This window comes from Rhinopithecus roxellana, chromosome 2, assembly GCF_007565055.1.
Source record: "Rhinopithecus roxellana isolate Shanxi Qingling chromosome 2, ASM756505v1, whole genome shotgun sequence".
Taxonomy (NCBI): Eukaryota; Metazoa; Chordata; class Mammalia; order Primates; family Cercopithecidae; genus Rhinopithecus; species Rhinopithecus roxellana.
Genome location: NC_044550.1, coordinates 52,010,774 through 52,032,420, shown reverse-complemented (window position 1 = coordinate 52,032,420; position 21,647 = coordinate 52,010,774). Strand labels below are relative to the sequence as shown.

The 21,647-nt window shown below is 41.2% G+C and overlaps 1 protein-coding gene across 1 annotated transcript in view; it reads right to left on the bottom strand.

Moving 5' to 3' along the window:
* HPSE (heparanase) overlaps positions 1 to 21,647 on the bottom strand; it is a 43,501-nt gene that overhangs the window by 14,613 nt on the left and 7,241 nt on the right. Inside the window, exons 2-8 of the mRNA XM_010358955.2 lie at positions 15,468 to 15,613; positions 12,562 to 12,687; positions 6,334 to 6,507; positions 4,631 to 4,799; positions 3,925 to 3,972; positions 3,295 to 3,388; positions 2,738 to 2,844 (exon numbers count right to left, since the gene is read on the bottom strand). Coding sequence (XP_010357257.1) covers positions 2,738 to 2,844; positions 3,295 to 3,388; positions 3,925 to 3,972; positions 4,631 to 4,799; positions 6,334 to 6,507; positions 12,562 to 12,687; positions 15,468 to 15,613 — 864 coding nt within the window. The remainder of the gene's footprint in view (positions 1 to 2,737; positions 2,845 to 3,294; positions 3,389 to 3,924; positions 3,973 to 4,630; positions 4,800 to 6,333; positions 6,508 to 12,561; positions 12,688 to 15,467; positions 15,614 to 21,647) is intronic.

The window sequence follows — 21,647 nt, the reverse complement described above, 5'->3', positions numbered from 1 at the left end:
CTGAGACTGAAACCGCCTTTGCAGAAATTATAACTGAGGAAATTCTGACAGTGAAAGAGATCAGACCTAATTGACTCCATCTTGCTTCTAACCTTTCAGCTGTCCTTGTTCATTCCTGGGTGTAGGCTGAACTAACTTTGGGAAGAAATTCAGTTCATGGTTGGACTCTGAAACAAAATTGATAACAGCCCTTTTCTGAAAAGACCCCCTTCTTGCCTGGGGACCAGTCTACCTTTGCAGGACTAACAAATTAGCTACAACATTAGAGATTACGGTTTAGGGGTAATGCAGCCTCTGGCTCCAAGAGTGTGAACCTCCCCAAATTGTTCCTGGGGAAAACATCACTGTTGTAAAACCTAAGATCAGCACTTGAAATATCTTGCAGACCCTGAACTGGATGGATCAGTTGAGACCACCCAGACTGGTAATCTGGCCCAACCAGTTCTGCCATCCCATCCAGGAACAGAAGACAGCAAGAAAACCTCACTTCCACTCCCTATGATTCTATCGTCAACCTGACCAATCAGCACTCTCCACTTCCTAAGGCCCTACCCGCCAAATTATCCTTAAAAACTCTGATCCTCAAATGTTTGGGGAGACTGATTTGAGTAATAATAAAACTCTGGTCTCCTGCACAGCTGGCTCTGCATAAATTACTCTTTCTCCATTGCAATTCCCGTCTTGATAATCGGCTCTATCTAGACAGCGGGCAAGGTGAATTCCGTTGGGCGGTTATAGGACCACAGGTGTGTGCCACCATGTCCGGTTCTGATTTATTCATCTTTGTGGGAGGAATTAACAGGAAGCCAGAAAAGTGTCATCAATTATAAATAAGTCATTTAAATGAAATGGCGACTGCATGCAGCAGCAGCAGCAGCAGCATCCCTCCCTTTACATCTTTCCATACGATAACAAATCCGAGAAGACTATTACCATGCTAGAGGTATCCCTTTCAGGGTGAGACAACTTCCACAAAGCAAAGTAGACAAATTCCCACCCCTACGGACAATTCCTGGTCCTATGAGATCCCTGCACAAACAATGTGTGAGAGCTGAAGAAAAAGTTGCAGTCAGCAAGGGTAAAATGTAAAATAAGCAGAATTGCACCTAAGCTATTATGGGCACCTCTTTCCACTTCTTCTCTATCCCCCTCTCCCCGAGACCCCAGATCTTTAGTTAATGGCAAAACAAACATCTCCATTCTTTATTCCTCATGCTTCCATGGGCATAAAGGATTTGCGGTTTATTCTAGGCTTATAAGAATGAGGATGAGAGAAAAAAGAATGACGATGGAAGAGAAAACAGAAGCAAATCTCGATGTCTTCTTTTTTTTTTTTTTGAGACGGAGTCTTGCTGTGTCTCCCAGGCTGGAGTGCAGTGGCACAATCTTGGCTCACCAGGTTCACACCATTCTCCTGCCTCAGCCTTCTGAGTAACTGGGACTACAGGCGCACGCTACCACGCCCGGCTAATTTTTTGTATTTTTAGTAGAGACGGGGTTTCACCATGTTAGCCAGGATGGTCTCGAACTCCTGACCTTGTGATCCGCCCGCCTCGACCTCCCAAAGTGCTGGGATTACAGACATGAACCACCTTGCCCAGCCGAGAAACAAATCTCAATGTGAGGATATAGCACTACAGATTAAAAGCACTAACAGAGTTACTAAATGTAACCAAACCAGTATTTTAAAGCAATCAAGTTTGTCGTGTTGGATAATGAGATGATTTAATAAATCTTTAAATTCAGTGATAGCCCCTCTGGTGGGACCTCATACTTTAGGCTCTAAACTTCTTGGGAATCTATGAATTATAGCTACATACACTAAGTATCCTCCTGAGAGACAAAGCTGTAATATGCTCTAACTTGCTTTTTTTTTAAGAGACAGGGTGTGGCCAGGCGTGGTGGCTCCTGTCTGTAATCCCAGCACTTTGGAAGGCTGAGGTGGGCAGATCACTTGAGCTCAGGGGTTTCGGACCAGCCTAGGCAACATGGCAAAACCCCGTTTCTACTAAAAATATAAAAATTAGCCTAGTGCAGTGATAATTCTGTAGACAGAATTATCTGTAGAATATTACAGAATTATCAGAATTATTACAGAATATTACAGAAATATTACAGAATATTACAGAATTATTACAGAATGTACAGAATTATCTGTACAGAATTCTGTAGTCCCAGCTACTCAGGATGCTGAGGCAGGAGAATTGCTTGAACCCAGGAGGCAGAGGTTGCAGTGAGGTGAGATCGTGACACTGCCCTCCAACCTGGGTGATAGAGGGGAAAAAAAAAAAAAAGACAGGGTCTCACTCTGTTGCCCAGGCTAGAGTGCAGTGGCACCATCATGACTCACTGCAGCCTCAAACTCCTGGGCTCAAGCAGTCCTCCCACCTTGGCCTCCCAAAGTGTTGGGATTACAGGGAAATACCATATCCGGCTATATGCATTATTTTACAATGTACTTCTTTAGAGGAAGGACTGCTTGACATATTTATGGGCCATAATTAAAGGACAAAATTTCTAAAACAATTCATCCTTATAGTGATTAATTTAGGACACTTGTCAAAGATGTCTATCAAGCTTTAGTAAATCATTTTCTTGCAAAATCTGGCATGAATTTTGGGGCTCAGTTACTGAAACTGTCTTTGATCTGATTTTTGGCTGGGGAGCTATTTCAGCGGAATAGAAGGTTGGAGAAGAGCTGCAATCTGACCCCTAAGGCTAGCGCTGCTTCACTCACATAAAGCCAGCTGCAAAGGTGTCAGACAGCAAGGGCGCTCCGCCTCCATATGCAGAGCTTGTTTCTCCTAACCAGACCTTCTTGCCAGGCCTGGTGCTCTCAACCACCTATAGAACAGAAAAGTATCCATGGTAATTGCAAAAAAGCTGACCTGTGGCTTCAACTGTGGTGTTGAAGATTAACAACATTCAAAACTTTGTATTCCTAGACCCACCCATCCTATATAGTTATAAAATATGTTCACAGTCATTTAGGTCTTGGGAAATTTTCTTTTATTGAAATAGTAGGCTGTGGAAGGAATATGAACGGAACCAACCCATTCCTATCATCTATGAGAGTTAATTCTACTAAAGGCTATTGGAAATATTTCAAATTTCTAATCACACACATGGGGTAAGACCCAATGCTAAGGGGGAAACTAACACTGGATAAGTCATAATGCTTGTTCTCTAAAATTAGAAAACCATGTAAATATACATACCTATAGAATTTAGAACTAGCTAGACTATAAAATAAGGATTCTAGTTTTACATTAAAAATGTTAAAAAGACTATTACCTGGAAAACTTTTTGCACAGATGAAATAAAAATGTCCAATACATCAGGGTTTAGAAAATCTTCTTCGGTAGCAGTTCGTCCATTCAAATAGTAGCTAAATTATACAGAAAATATTCAGAAAAAAATAACAAACTTTATTTTCTGCTTTTAAGCTAATTGCTGACCTTATTCTTCTTCTTACCTCTCCCACTCACCTGTTACTTAAAAAGGTAGAAGTTCTACTAGGGAAAGACCAAGATGGAAGGGGGTGATGAGGAGGAATCCATTCTATGCAAGTAACTAGAAATTAGTTACTCTGTCTTGAAAAAACACAGTGGCAAGTACATGTACTCCTGGATTACTGGTTCTTTGGCAAGCAATTGGTGTTAGCTACTTATATGTTCCATGGGTTAATTGGCACTGTTCTTCTGTATAAAGTGATCTTTATAGAAATTACTACATTATTTAAAATAACTTTAAATTTTTGTTTTATTAATATTAAAATTGGAGCACAGTGCTACTTGAGACACTATTTGTTTCTTATTTGAACTGCAGTCAATTGGCAGTTAAATGGAACTAACTTTTTGAATACTAGATAATAAATAAAGCTAGCCTTACTTTCCTAGTATTAAGAATAGGAGACATACTTACTGATGCCATGTAACTGAATCAATCACTTCTCCACCAGCCTTCAGGAAGCTAGAAAAAAAAATTTTAGTATCACTCAGTCATCATATGATAATACATATATATGCACAATATACGCATGAGAGTTTTATTCCCTAGAAATGGGCTGGTTACTGCTTCAGGATCAGGTAAACACAAACCTCCTAATTTTGATAGCAAATTTTATCATAGGTGCCATTTGCCTCAGATCCCTTGATACTCTGAACCCATCAAAATTTCCTCTTTTGGTAAATCATGTATTCAGGCAGCAAATTGTTTAATAACATGTGGACTATTGAGGATTGTCTATCAGATTTTTTTTTTTTTTTTTTTTTTTTTTTTAAGAAAAGTGGTAGTTGGGTGTGGTGGCTCATGCCTGTAATCCTGGCACTCTGGGAGGCTGAGGTGGGAGGATAGCTTGAGCACAGGAATTCAAGAGACCAGCCTGGGCAACATAGGGAGACCCCATCTCTGCCAAAAAAATCTTTTAAAGTAGCCGGGTGTAGTGGTGTGCACCTGTAATCCCAGCTGTTTGTGGGGCTGAGATGGGAGGATTGCTTGAGCCTGGGAGGTCGAAGCTGCAGTAAGCCATGACTGTACCACTGTACTCCAGTCTGGGTGACAGAGCAAGACTCTGTCTCAAAAGAAAAAAGAGGAAAAGTAAAGTGATTCTGCATCCTCTAGTTCCTACCTCTTCAGCATCTCAGCAGTCTTTCTTCGAGGCTGACCAACATCAGGACCACAGAGTTTTGCATTTTTGAAGGTTGACTTTCTTAGAAGTTTATGCAGTTGAATAAAATCTTCTCCTAACTGCGACCCATTGATGAAAATATCAGCCTTCTTAAGAAAACTGTTAGGTTCTGAAAGATAGCAATTCTCAAAATATGTATCAAGAAATGTTGTATTAAAAAGCAAACATACAGCAGTATATAAAAGCAACAAAACATTTTCCAAATTACAAAAACTTGTAATTCAAAGTCAAGAAAAGTAAAACCAGGTCTGGCGTTACGGCTCATGCCCGTAATCCCAGTATTTTGGGAGGCTGAGATGGGAGGATCCCCTGAGGCCAGGAGTTTGAGACCAGTCTGGGTAACACAGTAAAAAATCCTGTTCCATGGAAGGAAAAAAAATTAGCTGGATGTGGTGATGCACCCTGTAGATCCAGCTTGGGAGGCTGAGGGAGAGGATCACTTGAGCCCAGAAGGTCGAGGCCTTAGTGAGCCATGATCATGCAACTGTACTCCAGCCTGAGTTACAGAGCAAGGCTCTGTCTCAAAAAATAAAATAAATAAGTAAAGTAAAACTCATAGTTATAAATAAGATACTCCAGAAAAACAAAACAAAAATTTTAACTGCATAACAGAGATATGAGGGGCTATTAAACAATTTGAAGTTAATAATGAGGGTAATAAACCAATGGATATGGATATCTGGGAACTAGCCTGTATTCCATATCTAATAACTTCATTTACTTTGGAAAAAAAAGGTTTGAGACAGGGCACAGTGGCTAATGCCTATAATCCCAGCACTTTAGGAGGCCGAGGCAGGAGGATTACTTGAGGCCAGGAGATTGAGACCAGCCTGGGCAACACAACCAGACAAAAGAAAAAAAAAAATTGGCTAGGCATAGTGTAGTCCTAGCTAATCAGGGACTGAGGTGTGAGAGACTGCATGAGCCCAGGAGTTGGAGATTACAGTGAGCTATGAACACACCACTTCACTCCAGTCTGGGTAACAGAGGCAGATCTTGTCTGAAAAAAAAAAAAAAAAGTTTGAGCAGGAAGACATGTGCTCACCCTATTACTACATTTAATCCTCATTTCCATTGGTTGATATGTGGAAAAAGCACTCTATGTTTTGAATAAATGTGGCGAATCATGAAGACTTATAGTTGAAATTTACAAGTTCTTTACAAAAAAAGAGTGAAGACAATCAGGAGCTTGACCCACGTAGGATTCTATACTGGCAGGTTGTAGACCACTGGGTCCAGAAATGAAGGTTGCAATGGGGTTACTGAGATTAACTGACACGTTTGAGGAAAGAAGGGATGGATAAAACAAACTGCTGACTTCCCAGTTTTGCTGAGTCCAGTCTGCCAAGCAAAATAGGGTTAAGTGATTCTGAAAATCTCAAGGGAATTTAGGAGCTGGGAAGGTTGCTGACTCCAACTGGTTCTCACCTCAAATGTAACATAAACTGGGATTGGCAATAATAGGTTCTGGAAGAGATACAGTAGGAGTTTTCTGCCATATGCACTTCCAAAAGTTGCATTGTTGAGCACTTGCAAGAATGTGCCCAGGCAGAAGTATATTTGCTAATAATAAAAAGAGTGTCATAAGAAATAATGCTAGTGGGGAATCTCCTTATTAATGAATTGTTCCCTGGGGTACTTACCATTGCCTAGTTCCCAAGACATGTTATACCTCTTGAAAGAGCAGTAGTCCAGGAGCAACTGAGCATTAGAACTGTTCCACTGCAAATCTGCTGTTCTTAATAATGCATTTAGGCCAAAGATCAAGTCCAGTCCTGAGCAATTTGCAAAAGTATACAGCATATCTACAGAGCTTCCTAAAAGAAAAATGTCACAATTTAATGGTTAGATTGGCACCATGATGAAGAAGGCCTCCAGATGTGCTTTTCGTAATGAATACCTATTTCTGTTGTTAAACTGAAGAAATTCTAATTCTAACAAATGATTATAATTATGTTTATGAGACAACAAAATTGGACAAATTAAAAAAAATCAATCTCACTTCATTTGCTCCAGCTGTTGAATGAAATACCATGGAAGATACCAGAAGCTCTGGTCTGACACTTAGGTTTTGTTCAAGTGATATCAGGAGAATTGGGGAAGCCACAATTCATAGCTCAGTGCTCCACATGCATGGCCAGACTGTCATTAGTTAGCATAAACCCCACTCTTTGTAATCTAAATATCTCTAGTCACAAGTTAAAAAATATTTTAATAATTTTCATTATATTAAAACAATTTTTAAATTCCTGTATATGATTTATTAATTTAAAGTGACTCAAATTTTACATTAAAAAATTGGCCTAGAGTTATAGGACTGTGGTTTCCAAACTCTGTGCAAGGCAAGTTTGGGAGCACCAGTGAATGCATAGGTACAGCTGCAGGATTTAGCAACTAAAAGTGCAGGGCACCTAAACTTGAACTTCAGATAAGCAATACATAATTTTTAGTGTATGTCCTATGTAACTGTTAAGAAATACTTAACACAGGGGCCAGGTGCAGTGGCTCATGCCTGTCATCCTAGCACTTTGGGAGGCTGAGGCGCGTGGATCACTTGAGCCCAGGAGTTCAAGACCAGCCTGGGCAACATGGCAAAACTACATGTCTACAAAAAGCAAAAAAATTAGCAGGGCATGATGGTAAGCCCCTGTAGTCCCAGCTGGCTACTTGGGAGGCTGAGGTAGGAGGATCACCTGAGCCCAGGGAGGTCAAATCTGCAGTGAGCCCTGATCATGCCATTGCACTCCAGCCTGGGCAACAGAATGAGACCCTGTCTCAAAATTAAAAAAAAAAAAAAAAAGAAAGAAAAGAAAAATAATTAAAATGAAAAGAATTATTTATCTGAAATTCAAACTCTAACCAGGCAATACTATTCACAGAGGCACTGTAGGCTCTTTTAAGTTTGCAAGGGAGAAGCATCAACATCTATTGGACAATACAAGACCTATTACTATTAGGTTGTGTAGATCTTACAATTTAATAATCAAAACACAGGTATTTTTTGTGGCCTAGGCGTGCTGTAAAAAAATTTTCTGTTATATTAAGGTACCGTAAGTTTGGGAACTTCTGTACTCTGCTTTTTAAACCATTAGCTGTTCCATTATCAGATTTCAAGAGTGGCAACAATATAATTTTAAGTGTTGTCTTTAAATTGATTATCATATGCATAATACATCCTTCCAATTTTCATGTATATCTACAGTCATTTGTTAAAGAGTAATTCATTCCTGAACTTTTGTAGTTGAAAAAAAAAAAAGACCTCTATCTATCTGGCAAACTTACACCCTTTCTCCTTAAAAGTGGCTTTGTTTTTGTTTTGTTTTTAAGTCTTTGCCCTGAATAACATAGTATAATATTAAATATTAAATATTTAGACTGGGCACGATGGCTCACGCCTGTAATCCCAGCACTTTGAGAGGCTGAGGCAGGTGGATCACCTGAGGTCAAGAGTTCGAGACCAGCCTGCCCAATACGGTGAAACTCCATCTCTACTAAAAATACAAAAATTATCTGGGTGTGGTGGCATGCACCTATAGTCCCAGCTACTTGGGAGGCTGAGACAGAATTGCTCGAACTAGGGAGGCAGAGGTTGCAGTGAGCTGAGATCACGCCACTGCGCTGTAGCCTGGGTGATGAAGCAAGACTCCGTCTCAAAAAAAAAAAAAAAAATTAACTATTTAATATTAGCTATAAAGACCACTAGGCAGAAACAACTCTTGCAAGCTGCTTTAGGTGTTTTGATATTTGCTGTGTCACCCACTTCCATAAACTGCTGCCTACCATCAAGGAATGACAGACATTTGGGTTTGAAAATCTCCCTAGAGTCCTGTGACCCAGAATTCTACTGGATCTTAGAGCCACAGTTTCGGGCAGTATGGAGGCTTTGGGATCACCAGCCTGTGCTTAACCTCCACCCTCATTTTTCTAGGGGGAAACTGAGATCCAAACAAGGTAAGTCTTTGCCCAATATCACACAGCCATTTGGTGGCAGTACTATTACTGGAGCTTGTTACAAGGGGTGAGTGACCTGCTTTAGTTACATATTATAGGCTTTTATATTTCAAAATCATGTTGTAGAAAGTGCTCTGGATCAAGAATCATAAGACTTGAGCTCCAGGCATAGCTCTCCCACTTACAGACTATAATATGATCACAGGTAATATCTTTACCCGACAGGAACCTCAGCTATGGATCTACAGTCCTGAGACAAGCACCATCACATGCCTACCTGTAAAACCAAGGTTGAAATGAGACATGTGAAAACTGTCTGTAAATCACAAAAAACCCTTACAGTTAAATAGCACTTTGTACTAGCCCGGTACAAAGATTATAGCATTTTCACAAAACCTGGAATGCTTGCACTCATACTTTACCCTTCCTCCATTTCTTCATTCTTCCAAATGTGCTTGGAATTTACATAGCTTGAAATTCTATTACACAACCCCTATAACATAATAAACTGTAACATCTCCTGGAATAGAGGCTATTGACGACTGAGTTCAAATCCATTCTTTTTTTCTTTCCTTTTCTTTTCTTTTTTCTTTTTTTTTTTTTCGAGACAGAGTCTCGTTCTGTCACCCAGGCTGGAGTGTAATGGCATGATCTCGGCTCACTGCAATCTCTGCCTCCCGATTCTCCTTGCCTCCACTTCTGGAGTAGCTGGGACTACAGGTGGATGCACCAAGCCTGGCTGGTTTTTGTATTTTCAGTAGAGACGGGGTTTCACTGTGTTGGCCAGGCTGGTCTTGAACTCCTGACCTCAAGTGATCCACCTGCCTCGGCCTCCCAAAGTGCTGGGATTACAGGCATGAGTCACCATGTCTGGCCATATCTACTCTGAAGGAAAAAAAAAAAGCCACCTAGCCTACTCCTTCCCCAAAATAGAAAGAACAATTTAAAAACTTACAATTCATTATCTTATTCCCAATACTTTTCCAAACTCTCATCTCTTACTGTATAAAGAGTGGAGAGATCCTTGGAATGAAGATAAGCAAGATGAGACATTGAAAAAAATGGCAGACTCTTTCCCTTGGACTGTACCATGTAAGTCTATGTCAGCATCCAGTGTAGGCCTGGGTGTAGGCAACAGAAGAATGGGGTGATGAGGGGAACAGGTGGAAAAGAACTACAAAGAGTTAGCTCACTCAAGATGATTACTTTAATAAGGGAGTCATCCTTTCTGCAGTCACACCCAGCATTACATCTGTAACATTGCTTCCTTTTCGTGCTCAAACAGGTTTAAAATGTGAGTCTATATTCTCATGACAAATGTTTTTATCATCTTCTACTTAAGTGGAACACACCATTCAAGAGGACCTGTGTTAGAAAACGTACCTATATATTCTGGGACAGTTGTTTTTTTGTTTTGTGTTTTGCTTTTTTGTTTTGTATTGTTTTTGTTTGTTTTTTGTTTTTGTTTTTTTGAGACAGAGTCTCACTCTGTCGCCCAGACTGGAGTGCAGTGGCACAATCTCTGCTCACTGCAACCTCTGCCTCCCGGATTCAAGTGATTCTCCTGCCTCAGCCTCCTGAGTAGCTGGGATTATGGGCACCCACCACCATGCCTGGCTAATTTTTATATTTTTAATAGAGCTGAGGTTTCACCACGTTGGCCAGGCTGCTCTCGAACTCCTGACCTCAGGTGATCCACCCGCCTCAGCTTCCCAAAGTGTTGGGATTACAGGCGTGAGCCACTGCACCCAGCCTGGGACACCTGTTTTAAGGGTGCAGGCCACTAGCTAAGCAATGAGCATGTCCTTATCTCCGCAGCCTTTTGCTACCTCTTCCTTTGTGGTATGTCCCCATGTCACTCAGCCATTACCAACCTCAGCCACAGGTTCACAACAATGTGTGGAATCTCCTATTGGCTTCTAAAATATTTGTCACTACAATGAGTAGGTGCCCAAACTAAACACAGATTTCTGTTTCCATGACGTGCCCATGAAAACTGAAAATTTCAAGCCAGAAATCAAATGTTTACAAATACAAATAAAATTCTGTATTTGTTGTATATTTTAGCATTACCAACAGGGTAGTCAGACTTACATTAACTAACCCAGTTGCATAGTTAGCAAAGGAAGGCATTTCCCCTGGTGTAGGAACTATGAAAGCCAAGTCCTGCAGTTGGAAACCCACCATTTTGGTAACAGAAAGATCGTGTGAAGTAGCAAAACTTTCTTAGAAATTTAAGATAAATTGGTATAATGTTTAATATGACCCCCCAAGACTTACCTGTATCTTCTGGGACATGTGTTTTAAGAGCAAATCCATTAATTACCTAATACAACCGGGTCTTCTCCTAGCAGAGCTATAATGATTTATTACAAATGTGACCTTACTTCCGTGGTTCTATGGTACATGTCATTCCTTTAATGGGATCTGAAATGGCCCTGCCTTATGCCAAACTCCATTCAATAATTAATTATACTTATTAAAGTGTCAGAGTAGATCCCCCTCTTAAAAATGCAAAAAAAAAAAAAAAAAGTTTTTTAGAGGACAACATTAGCTATTAGCATATGAGCTATTTTCTGATTTCTTATGGATCACCTTTTTTTCTGTACCATATACATAAAAAATGTATATAAATTTGAAATCCATCTGATACATTGAACTCCAGGTAGTACATAGCAAAATCTTACAAGGATAATTTATTATCTTTGTAAGTATATACATATACTAACGTATAATTATTATTATACTTTAAATAATGTTAACTAACCAAAACAAGTACAGTAACTTCAAGAAAATTTATTTTCAAAAGTCAAAAGAACAGTTTAAAGTATCTGAGCAGGTTATTTCTTTAACTGAGATATGGGGCAACATCATTCCTTAGTTGGGTATAAACATGAACCTTCAGATAAAAATATATTTCATAGTTAAAAAAGGATTGTGGCCAGGTGCGGTGGCTCATGCCTGTAATCCCAGCACTTTGGGTGGCCAAGGCGGGTGGATCACCTGAGGTCAAGAGTTCGAGACCAGCCTGGAGTCTGGCCACCATGGTGAAACCCTGTCTCTACTAAAAAACAGAAAAAATTAGCCAGTCGTGGTGGCAGGCACCTGTAATCTCAGCTACTCAATAATCAATAATATGATCGGGGGTAATATCTTTACCCTACAGGAACTGAATAATCAAATATTCTTCATAATGAATAGGAGGCTAAGGCAGGAGAAGCTCTTGAACCCGGGAGGCAGAGGTTGCAGTGAGCCGAGATAGCGCCATTGCACTCCAGGCTGGGCAACAAAAGCGAGATTCTGTCTCAAAAAAAAAAAAAAAGGATTGCTTGTTTCACTTGCTTTAAAGCCCCATGTGACAATGTCATCCTAATTTGAAGACTGGAAGACTGTTTCAGTGACTGAAAATACACTAATGGGTAGCTGAGCTAGCCCTGTGTTTGCAGAAGCCACAGAGGAAACAAAAAGAGAATGCTGCTTGGTGGCCAAGACTCTCTGGAGTGACTCAGGGCCCTCCTGCCTAATGCTCTAAACCACTGCATACTGGGGGATATTTCTGGGAGGGGGACGGACAGCAAGGTATGAATGATGTTCACATTTTGCCCTTTATATGTCTGTATTTTAATTTTACATAAGGAATATATTCATGTTTTCCTTGACTCCCTAGTTTTTTAGAGCAGTGAAGGTCATTGTTAGATCATGAATGATTGATTTATCTTTCACTCTGTGGCTGCTAGGCAATGTCAGATGAAGAAAACAAAACAAAATAAGTTTTGAGTTCAGGATTTCCCATTTGGGAAATACTTCAGTATTTTCAGTTTTATACAATTTCTGTAGGACTTGCTGGATTGGTGCCCGAGTCCAATCTATTCAAATATCTTTGGGGCTGGAACACCTCTAGGGTGCCTTTCATTTCTTACTTGAGTAGGTGCTGTTCTTGAACTTTTTCTGGTAGTGTTCTCGGAGTAGCACTTGCTCCTGGTAGGGCCATTCCGACCGTAGCTTCTCCTTCACATCAGGAGGGATGGATCCAGATTTGCAAATATCTGCAAGTGGGAGAGATCATTTAGAGGATCTGTTTTCACAGTGAGCAGGCTGAAATCCCATGTGTTTATTTAGTTTGCTATTTATGTGACCAAAGCAGGATAATTAGGTTCTGGTTATGAGGTAGGAGAGCAGAGAAAAGATATATTCTGTAACACATGTCAAATTTGCCGGCTCATGAATCACCACAAAGAAAACAATCAAGGGCAGGTTTCCTAAGAAATACTGAACACACACTGAACATGGATATGTTGGACATAGCTCCAAGTTATTTAACAATTCAGAGGGCTCCTCAGAAGCTTAAAATTACTGGCCGGGTGCGGTGGCTCACACCGGTAATCCCAGCACTTTGGGAGACTGAGGTGGGTGAATCACTTGAGGTCAGGAGTTCGAGACCTGCCTGGCCAAATGGTGAAACCTCATCTCTACTAAAATACAGCTACTTGGGAGGCTGAGGCAGGAGAATCGCTTGAATCCAGGAGGCAGAGACTGCAGTGAGCCAAGATCGCGTCACTGCACTCCAGTCTGGGTGACACTGGACGACAAAGCGAGACTCTGTCTAAAAAAATTTAAAAAGCTTGACATTACCAGAGAACTCGAATGAAGAAAACATCGTGCAGTTCTCTTAAGGTTCACTTTCAAAATCCATAGCAATTTGTTTTATGTGGACTGTATCTGCAGTGTGGTGATTTCCTCTTGCCATCATGGGAGGTAGGATGGGTGGGAACCGTTGACGTTTTTTCCCTTTGAATTTGGTACCATCAAAACTTCTGGGACCGCAACATGTGCACTTGAAAAAAATCCACCCTGGCCAGGCACAGTGGCTCACGCCTGTAATTCCAGCACTTTGGGAGGCCGAGGTGGATGGATAGCTTGAGCTCAGGAGTTCGAGACTAGCCTGGAAAACATAGTAAAACCCTGTCTCTACTAAAAATACAAAAAATTAGCTGGGTGTGGTGGTGTGTGCCTGTGGTCCCAGCTACTCGGGAGACTGAGTGGGAGGATGGCATGAGCCTGGGAGGCAGAGGCTGCAGTGAGCCAGGATCCCACCATTGCACTCCAGCCTGGGTGACAGAGCCAGACCCTGTCTCAAAAAAAGAAAGAAAAAAGAAAAATCCGCCCCATCCTGTCAGGCAGATCATTTCTCTATCACAAGACAGCAGGGTTGCTGGGTGCAGGCTGCCAGGGCCGGCTAACTGGCCGATGACTTCCTTTCTGGAAAGCTGCACACTGACTTGCTGGTGGCTGATGCCTCAACCATCCCTGGGCTCACAGAGGATGTTTCAGAGGAACTTGGATAACCCCAGTTTCCCCCACCAACCATCCTCCTAGACACAGGATGAAGAAAACTGATGAGCAAAGAACCATTTCCTGTCTAAACGTATGAGATCTTGTGGACACACATGGCTGGTGGGAAAGGGTCAAGTCTAAACAGAAACTAGGTTAGGTATGGTGGCTATGCCTATAATCCCAACACTTTGGGAGGCCAAGGCAGGAGGATCACTTGAGTGCAGGAGTTTGAGATCAGCCTGGATCACATAGAAAGACTCTCTCTACAAAAAATTAAAAAATTAGTCGGGTGTGGTGGCATGCACCTGTGGTCCCAGCTACTCAGAAGGCTGAAGTGGGAAGATTGCTTGAGCCCAAGAGGTCAAGGCTGCAGTAAGCCATGATTGTGCCACTACACTCCAGCCCGGGGAACAGAGTGGGACTCTGTCGAAAAAAACCACCCCCAAAACAAAACACAAACTCATAAACATTCCAACCTGGTATTCAAGGAGAGCCCATCTGTCTTTTTTCTATTTTCTCTAATTACTGTTCTGTCAATTTAGCCCCAATTACTGATGAATTGCTCTAAATACTTCGTAACTGGAGAAAATAAACAGAAGGAAAAGGTATAATATATGAAATACTCAAATATTCCTCATAATGAATATATACATTATTTACATGTTATTATAATTCAATGGTGTATACAATATTTTCAGTAATTTTTTTCTTTTTAAATTATTGAAAAATAGAGACAGGGTCTCTCTATGTTGCCCAGGCTGGGCTTGAACTCCTAGGCTTAAGTGATCCTCCTGCTTCAGCCTCCCAAAGTGTTTGGATTACAGGTGTGAGCCACTGCGCCCATCCTAGTAATTGTTAAGATATGATTTAACTACCATTTGATGTCTGATAGCACTTCTGAAAAACAGGACAAATTTTTATGGCTCCCTAGGACAGGTTTCTCAGGTGAAGGCCACAGACTTTCAATATCAGAATCCCTTGAGAAGCTTGCTCAAATCAGAATCTAACGTTGGAGCCCAGAAGTCCAAATATTTAAACTCACCCAGGTAATCATGGATCTCTTTCACCCACATTCTATTTTTAGAATAAATATCCTTCAATCTATCATTGTATCTTCAGCTAGAAATACTCTCTTTAGTTTGATGCGATTCTACCCACTTGCTCTCTCCAAGCAGCTCTGTCCTTCAGCTACAATCACTGTTCTATTAATATTTACAGTACGATGAGCTCTCAGTTATATCCAGGACACCTTTTTTTTTTCTTTTTTTTTTTTTTTTGTGAGGTCTCACACTGAACATGACAAACATCATGCTGAGAAAACCTGCCCACTGCCTCCTCCTTTGTTTCAGGTTCCTCCAAAGGTCAGATGAGGGGAGAGGAAGTTTATCTCTTATATTAATTGTTAGGTGTGAGAAATAACAGTTTTCTCAAAGCATTCTCATGACGGACTGATGTTAATTAAAATATAGAGTTAATCCTTAAAAATTTTCACCCTGGTTGACTTGAGATTGCCAGTAACTTCTCTCTTCAAAGGTTGATTCCTTCTTGGGATCGAAAATTAGGAAGTCTGTCTTGGTGCCACCAAACCTCAGGTACGCAGGGGACAAGCCTCTGGCCAAGGTACGAAGCTTTGGAGAACTGTTAGGAAGACAAGCAAGAAAGTATAACTGTTTTTTCCAAGACTATCTAGTCAAACATTCTTACTTCCTTCTTTCCTGGTGGACTTATTTCTTAACATTTCTCTGTGGAAGACTTGGAGGAGGAAATCATATTGTTTCGTTTTTGAGACAGAATCTTGTTCTATTGCCCAGGCTGGAGTGCAGTGGCGCGATCTCAGCTCACTGCAACCTCTGCTTGCTAGGTTCAAGCAATTCTTGTGCTTCTGCCTCCTGGGTAGCTGAGATTACAGACAGTATTGTTTAATTTTTACTTTTTTCTTATTGGGCATGATAGAAAGGGAATCATTGTTTAAAACAGGAAGCATCTCAATCTGAATCTAATTGAAAGACTGATAGTCTAGGCACCTGAGGGCAACTTGCAGCTGTAACTCTGGCAAGAGCTTTCGTGTGTGTGTGTGTGTGTGCGTGTGTGTGTGTGTGTGTGTGTGTAGGGATGGGTCTTGCTATGTTGCCCAGGCTGGTCTCCAACTCCTGGCTTCAAGTGATGCTTCTGCCACAGCCTCCCAAAATGCTGAGATTACTGGCATGAGCCACTGTACCCAGCCAGGATCTTATGTTTTAACTTGACAAGTAGGATAGTGTTCAACACTTAAAAAAACTCATAGCCTTTTATGACTGATGGGGAAAAAGAAATGACAGAATGGAAACTAAGGGAAAGACAGCTCTGTGTCTGTCTGAAAAACAGATTGTCCCAAACTATGGAACAGTAAAAAGATCAGCGGTTACCACAGGATGGGGGTGGAAATGCAGAGAGGGAGGGATGAATAAGTGGAGAACAGGGGATTTGTAGGGCACTGAAAATACTCTGTATGTTACTATAATGGTGGATACATGTCATTGTACATTGCTCAAACCCATAGAATGTACACCAACAGTGAACCCTGCTGTGAACTATGGACTTTGGGTGATAATGATGTGTCAGTGTAGGTTCATCAACTAGAACAAACACCTCTCTGGTGGGGATTTTGATAATGAGGGAGGCTATGCATGTGTGTGGGCGGGGGGTTTATGGGAAATCTCTGTCCTTCCATTCAATTTTGCTGTGAACCTAAAACTGCTCTAAAAACAGTCTATTTAAAACACACACAACTTGGTGCAAAACTTTTTAAAAAGTCTTCAAACACCTGTGTTTCCAGAGAAGTTTATAAATGACTTAGGATCTCTTCTCCTCTCCTTAACTCCCACCTCCCTTCACCATTCCCCACCAAGGAAAATCATTATTATGTATTTAAGTCAAATGACTTAGAATTATATAGGATTCTAATCCCCATCATTGACACCTCTAATTTGAACAATTCTAAATGCATATTCTGTCAAACCAAAAATGCTCCGAATGGGTGCCTATTATGTGCTTAGAATGGTACCAAATGCTAGAAAATGGAATTAGAATGATCTGTAATCCCCTCCCTCAAAAAGATGAGGATGTTCATAAATATTTATATGAGCAAAACTGAGAGAACAGAAGACCTGGGTAAGAGAAACACCTGTCATACATTTCTGAAATATCAAACATGCAAGGCTGGCCACACTGCTTCCTGGAATGTTCTGAAAACATATTAAACCAATGCTAGTAACTCTTGGAATGGCCTCATTAGTTTGTCTACATGTAGGTTTATTTCAAGTCAGGAAATTATTCTTGGAGCACTAATTGCCAATACTTCTTCTTCTTCTTTTCTTCTTCTTCTTCTTCTTCTTTTTTTTCTTTTTTTTCTTTCTTTCTTTTTTTTTTTTTTTTGGAGACAGGGTTTCATTCCCATTGCCCAGGCTGGAGTACGATGGCATGATCTCAGCCCACTGCAACCTCCACCTCCTGGGCTCTAGCAATTTGCTCACCTCACCCTCCCAAAGTGTTGGGATTATAGGCATAAGCCACCATGCCTGGCCAAATTGCCAGCACCTCTTATTATCTTAGGAATTAAAGATCTGATCCAAAATTTAAAATTTTAAGATGTGCTCATGCTTAATTAAATATGCTATGTAAGAATTTCAAAGTATTTCTTTGAATGCTTAGGAAATAAACCAAAAGATAGAAATTGAACAAAATGTAAGTCTCTTGTGTTAAAACTTCAGTGATTCCTCCTTACCATATTTTTGTTTGTAACTTGTGAGTCCCTAAAAATACAGTGAGCTCTGGCACTAGGAACCTCAGAATAAAGTGAGATTTTAAAATGTTATCAACCCGAATTCACCCTGACTGAAATACCTGACAGTCCCAAAGAGCTCTAGGAAGGATGGCATCTGCCATAGGATCCTCAAAACCGTGGCTAAATAAATGGAAATGCTGATCTAAGGTAAGGAAGAAGTAGCTATTTTCAGTTTGGTATGAACCCAAATAAAAATAAGTTGTAGGGAGGGGAAAATAGAGGAGGCACTACTGTTTAATGACTACAGAGTTTCAGTCTGGGAAGACGAAAAAGTTCTGAGATAGATAGTGGTGATATTGGCACAACAATGCAAGTGGGAAGACGAAAAATTTCTGAGATAGATAGTGGTGATATTGGCACAACAATGCGAGTGTGGTGAATGCACCAAACTGCACACCTTAAAATGGTTAAAATGGCAAGTTTTTATGTTTTGTGTATTTTGCCACAATAAAATAAATAGTACTTGTAGTGTAATTTTAACAATAAAAGAATATATATTTATATACGAGAGAAGTATGCCTGGATGATAGCAATGGTCATTATGTGGTGAGCTAGATAGTAGACTTTTTCATTGCTTTCCTGTATTTTACAAGTGTTCCATAACAAGCACGTGATATTTTAAATTATACAAGTTGGTGTGTGTGTGTGTGTTGGTTTTTTTTTTTTTTTTAGACAGGGTCTCACTCTGTTGCCCCAGGCTGGAGTGCGGTGGCATAATCTCGGCTCACTGCCATCTCTGCCACCTGGGTTCAAGTGATTCTCTTGCCTCAGCCTCCCTAGTAGCTGGGACTACAGGCACCCACCACCATGCCTAGCTAATTTTTGTATTTTTAGTAGAGATGAGGTTTCACCATCTCTACTGATCTCTACTGGCCAGGCTGGTCTTGAACTCTTGACCTCAGATGATTCAGCTGCCTTGGCCTCCTAAAGTGCTGGGATTACAGGCATGGGCCACCACACCTGGCCTTTGTGTCTGTTTTAGTAGGTGAAAAAAATAAGATTTTAAGGAGGTAAAGCCATCTGTTAATTTATTCAACAAATATTTGTTGCAGGCCGACTCCGCCAGGCATTATGCTAGTTGCTGGAGATGAATGGTGAACCAGGCAGAGATAGCGGCTGTTCTCATACAATTTATAGTTTAGTGATAGATACGAACAAGTAAATAGACAATTCTTAAAAAATTCTATGGAACACATTTAGAGGGGCTCCTAATCTAGACTTTGGGCCGAGGGTAGGGGGTTGGTTAGCGAAGGTTTTTCAGGGGAAATGGTTTCACTGCTAGACATTCAAAAAGAATAAACCTTATCTAGATTAAAGAGAGGGGGGTAGGATTGAAGAAAGCAATCCAGGTGAAGGGAAAAGTCTGTGCAAAGACCAGAGATAGAAGAGAAGCTGGCACCACTGATGAGCAGAAGGGTGTAGCTGGTACCTAGAGATGGGGGGCAGAGAGGCTGGGAGAGAACAGAATGGAGAGGCAAATAGGGCCACATCATGGAGGGCCCCGTAAGCCGCAAGTCCAGGAGTGCCAGCTTCATATGAGGGCAACGGGGAGCCATGGAAGGATCTGAAGCAGTTGGAGTGACCTCACCAGACCTATTTTAGAAAGGAATCACAGGCTGCAGTACAAATAACTGAAGAGAAGGAACAAGACTCTGGTCATGTTAATCTAGACAAAACATGATGGACTGAGGTAAGGTGACAGCTCAGAGATGGAGAGAGATGGATAAATTCAAGACACACTTAGAAGTAGAAATAATAGATTTGGGTTTTTCAAATAATTTTTTTTAAATGAGACAAGTTTCACCTTGTTGGCCAGGCTAGTCTTGAACACCTAGCCTCAAATGATCCACCTGCTTCGGCCTCCCAAAGTGCTAGGATTACAGGCGTGAGCTACTGTACCCGGCCTAGATTTGATTATTAATTGGATGTTGAGGAGGAGTCAAGGATTACTTCTGGGAAGCACCTTGGAAGATGGTAATATCATTTGCTGGATGAGGAATAGGTGATAGATTGAAGATGGGGAGGAACAGGGAGGAGAAGGGGCGCTAAGTTTTGTAGAATTTGAGATACCAATGGAACACCAAAAAACGTATTTCCATCCATCAGGCGCTTGGCCTTGTGTGCCTGAACTCAGGAGACACATATAGGCTGGGAATATAGACAGGCAAGTCCTGTAGAAATACCAGGGACTGGCAACCCCTAGCTCACAGGTCGCAAGGCATGGCCCTAAAACCAAGATGAGGAACTTCCTCAGAGAGAACCACTCCAGGCTGGCCCCATTCCACTGCCTTCCGCCAGGCACTGATTCTGTTCCTTGGCATTTGATTGGGTTTGATGATAGAGGAACCTCATTTAGATTCCTCTAGCTGTATTTGTAAGCAGTCATGGCTGGGCAAGAGATGGGGAAGTGGGAGGAAACGAGCACCTGGAAAAGGAGCTCTGGCATCACATGACATGAGCTCTGGCATCTGTGCGTGACCCGGGTCACGGCCTGGTCCTTAGAGGTACAAACTGTACCACCTTGGTTCACTCTCCATCACACTGCCCTGCCTTCATTTTCTTCATAGCATTTGTCGCTCTCTGAAATCAGCTTCCTTGTTCATTTCCTTGGTTTACTCTCTACTGCAGCCCCCATCTCTGCTGCAAGCTCCCTGAGAGCAGGGACCTGACTGACTTATCAGAATCCACCCAATACCTAGATAAGTACTTGGCACACCGCTGGTGTTGAATAAATACTTCAGTGAATGAATGAGCAAGGCCCGCCTGATGTAAGGGTAAGTCGGGGCCAGACAAAGACTGTTTCCTGAACAAAATGAAAACTCAGTGCTGTCTGGGTTTACCACTTGGACACTGCCAGGTAAAAGAAATCATGTTTCAAAGTTTGGGTATTAAGGACCTTTGTGTTTATTTCTTTTGCAATGAAATATTTTCTTGTTTTGAAAAAATAATATTGATGCCCTCTGACAAAAACTAGATTTAATATGGCTGCAAAACATGCCATAAAACTAAAATTGATCAAAGGTACAGTATTTCAATCATATACAAGAAAAATAAAGGAAAAATGATCCCACCACCACAGTGACGTGGAAATAACAGAGGAACACATGAAAGAAGCTGCAGCTATTCTATTTCTAGAGCAGTTCATTAAGGAAAAAAAAGGGGGGGGCCTGCAGGTGTTTTTATTTTACAAAAATAAGTTACTTCTCTCTGACATGAAAGCAGAGGTGTGCTGGAGTCGGCCGTACCACGTTGTCGGCCTGTGAAAGCCAAATGCTAAATTTGGAGAAATTTTGTGAGCCTGTTGTTAAACTGTTGGCAGTTTGGAACTGGCCGTGGAGGGAGTACTTATACTATAGAAATCAGCAAAAGCCATCAACCAGTCTCCCCTTCTCCCAGAGAGCCAGTTGTTAAATAGTTTCCAGCATAGCCCTGCATGACCAGTAATTTAAGTAATTTCTGGAAGTGGGTGAGACCACCCGGGGAATACATGAAGTGAAAAAAAGGTCTAGGTCAGAAGTCTGAGGAACACTGATGTTTAAGACAAGCTAGAGAGAGAGATGGAGAGGAATTGTTAGAGAACACTCCCCCCCAGAAAGGTGACAGACCTAAAGAGGTAAGAAAGTGCTTTCATTGTCAACCTTGCCAAATGCCTCCAAGAGACTGTATTAGTTTGTTAGGGCAGCAGTGGCAGAGTTACTGTAAACTAATTGGTTCGAACAACAGAAATGTATTGTCTTACAGTTCTGAAAAGCCAAAAATTTGAAATGAAGGCAGTGGCAGGGCCATACTCCCTCTGAAGGCACAGGAAAGGATTTGTTCCAGGTCTTTCTCCTAAGTTCCCATAGCTTT